General features: G+C 29.1%; 1 protein-coding gene across 1 annotated transcript; it reads left to right on the top strand.

Moving 5' to 3' along the window:
- The first annotated feature begins 200 nt into the window (after positions 1 to 200).
- Positions 201 to 3,031, top strand: LOC105571174. The gene is made up of 2 exons (XM_012028648.1): positions 201 to 1,756; positions 1,859 to 3,031. The coding sequence occupies exons 1-2, from the start codon at positions 1,739 to 1,741 to the stop codon at positions 2,198 to 2,200; spliced, it is 360 nt and encodes a 119-aa protein (XP_011884038.1). The 5' UTR covers positions 201 to 1,738; the 3' UTR covers positions 2,201 to 3,031.
- The last annotated feature ends 363 nt before the right edge of the window (positions 3,032 to 3,394 follow it).

Below are 3,394 nucleotides of genomic sequence, written 5' to 3'. Positions count from 1 at the left end.
CAATATTGGAACACTTTTACAACAGCATATTCCTGAGACTAAATCAAGTAAAAAAGTCCTGTACTACTTTTCCCTCCGACAAACAGTTATCGAGAGATTATAAGTTAAACATTGAAAAAGTTATAAATTTTCTCTTGAATATCTCAAAAAGTATTAGGCAAATAAAAAAATGTTTCAGACAAAAGTTGTTCATATCAATTAGTAGAATAAGATAGCACAATAAATAATAGGGGGTTCCATTATAAAAATTTAAGGTCACCTTTACATGACCTTCAAATGATTATCCAAGGTCGAACCAATTGCACCACCTTATGCCTCCCTCAGGACCATACAACTTTTATCTGAAACATTTTTCTCGATCTGGCTTACTTGACGAAATACTTCCGATTGTCGATTTAAACGGACCACCCTGTATATACATATATATACATAATATAATTACATATATTTAGTATGAAATACATGTTACAGGAACGAGATAAAAATATTATTCCTGCACACGATACTAGTTCAGATGAAGAAAATTCCAATAAAGAAAATAGTTCATTTCTGGAAGAACAAGCCACTTCATCGTCGTCATCGTCGATATTTAGAAAGTTGCAACGACCATCTGTTAAGAATATTTTAAAGGGCACATCACAAGGACGCGCAATTTTGAAGTCGTACGAGAAAAAAAAATTATTAAGCAGAATATGCCGAAGTAATATTGTGGATTTAATTTTGTCAGAAGTTTTAAATAATATTCACGGGTAAATTTGTTATATAAATTATAAAATAATAAATGTTTTACAAGGAATAATATATTTATATTATTGTGTAATTATTTTGTATAGGCCACTGAGAAATGAAGATTTTGAAGCATTATCCAAGGAAATTGAAGAATTATTTCCAACAGAAACACGCCACGCCTATTATGTTCCGCCTATACCGAAGAAACGTTCGAGAAATAATAAATCTATAACATCACGTGGTAAACTGGTTGATAAATATAGAAATAAAATACGAAATTATAAAAAACTAACAGGATGTAGCTTGACAGACACCAGTTCTACATCTCCTTCAACATCTGCTTATAATAGCGAGTGTGAAGGTAATTACATAATAAATAGATGGATAGAATAATCGATTATATAGATACAATGCTTTTTTATGTTTGTTTATGTTCAAAATAATTTACTGTTTTATTTATTACTATTTCTTGTTTTTACAGATGATTCTGTAATTCGCGAAAGTATTTTGTGGCTTCAAAGTAATCAGTCACCATGGCAATTAGTTGAAAATCACTGGAAAGTAACTGTGGCATACAGACGAAATAAAATACTAAAATCTTCAAATACAACTATTGAAGAAATTTTTACTCAGTGGCCTATTTTGAAACATCCTACAGCATATACATTGATTGAAGAAGATTTTACATATCTCAAGTTAACATCAGAGGATTGTATAAAGAATTGGTTTAGCTTTTTTTCTAAAATTCAGGAAATCTGTTCTCGGGAAGGTGTTAAAGAAGAAAAAATTGCGAGCGACTTACATTTTCTACTCGATGCAGATGATTTGACAGATGGTAAGTTAAAAAAATGTATAATATATATTCACACGAAATTATTTACTTTATATATTTTCAGACGCTAAAGTTGTAATACAAGTTTTGTTATTATCTCATCTCATTCCTCCAAAAGGGAGAATTCGCATTAAAAATGAACATTTTAAATCATCTATAAGTGAATGTAAAAATAGCATGATAGTACATGCAAAGGTAAGAAGTTTTCGATGTGTGTATATCTTGCATATAGTACTGCATGCAATGTATATTATTAAAAAATACATACGAAAAATTAATAAAAGATCTTATTTTCAGATACCTGGCGATATTAATCGTATTCAGGAAGAAAAAATAAAACGAGCACAACATTTAGGATTAACTGTACAACCATATGTAATAGTTGTTGATCTTACTTTTGCAGAAGTAAATGGATTCTATGTTTGCATAGATAACGTATTATATGAAGTTTCAACGGCATTAAAAGCAGTTGATTTATGTTTTAAAATATTTCATGTATTTGATGTCAATTATTCGCCAGAAAGTGAGCATATTTGGTATGTACTGCAGCTTTGTCTTTACAAGTTTTCCACAAAATATGAAAAACAAATTTCATATGTGATGCCAATTATTAATACTTTCAACTCTATGACGAATTAATCACTTTTATTTTAACTACATAGATTACTAAACATTAAAGATTATTATATAACTATCTGCCATAATATGTATATCTGTTCGTTTTGCGATAATAATTTTTTAACAGTCACATGTCTCACAGCACATTTAAAAATGGTGCACAACGCCTCACATTCTACTTTTATATGTAAACAAGACAATTGTATGCGTAACTTCATAAATTTATATTCATTTAAACGCCATTTAATACTAAAACATCCCAGTCAAAATAATACAAATGTTTCTGTTATATCTGAACTGCCTTCACTGAATAATGATTTGTCAGAAATTTCAAAAACTGATGACTTGTTTAAAAAGTACACTAATGGTGAAGATTTATTGAGCACAGAGGTTTGCAAACAAATAATGAACAATCCGTCAATAACATTACAAAAATTTGATGATATAGTAACAAGAAACGCTGCTTTATTTGTTTTAAAATTGTACTCTGATAATTCTTTATCACGATTGCTTGCACAGAAAATAATACAATATGTAAGCAATTTTTATAAATTAACTATTGAAATTATTAAACATAAATATGAAAGTACAGAGAGTGAGCGAAATGTATCATTTAGTATAAAAGATATGTGCACAATTTTACAAAATGCATTTACTGAGTTCAAAACTGAACATATGACATTACAATACTTTGTACAACGCGGTTATCTAATTATGCCACAGTCTATAGATATTGCCACTGCATTACATCCAAAACGTATAAAAACACACATAGGCATGCATGTAACAAATAAATCATTACAACTTATTCCTTTGAGACTTGTATTAACGAGATTCTTACAGTTACCAAATATTTTGCAAATGATAATAAAACACAAGTGTGAAAGTAAATGTAGTGATATATTAACTTCTATTGTTGATGAAACTGTTTGGAAACGTATTGAAGAGCAATATGCAGAAAAAGTTGTTTTGCCTTTATTACTATATTTCGATGACTTCGAAATTAACAATCCTCTTGGATCTCACAGTGGGGTACATAAAATTGGTGCCGTATATTGTACTATTCCTACTATTCCAAATGAATATTCAAGTATGCTTGAAAATATCTTTTTGCTTCAATTACACAATGCGAAGGATCATTCACAGCTGGGAAACAAAAGTATATTTTGTAATATAATAAATAAAATTAAGGAACTGGAAAGTAATGGTTTAGTT

The sequence above is a fragment of the Vollenhovia emeryi genome, unplaced genomic scaffold, assembly GCF_000949405.1.
Source record: "Vollenhovia emeryi isolate VEMERY1.0 unplaced genomic scaffold, V.emery_V1.0 DF941084.1, whole genome shotgun sequence".
Lineage (NCBI taxonomy): Eukaryota > Metazoa > Arthropoda > Insecta > Hymenoptera > Formicidae > Vollenhovia > Vollenhovia emeryi.
Note: the sequence above shows the minus strand (reverse complement) of the source record. Positions and strands in the feature narration are given on the sequence as shown.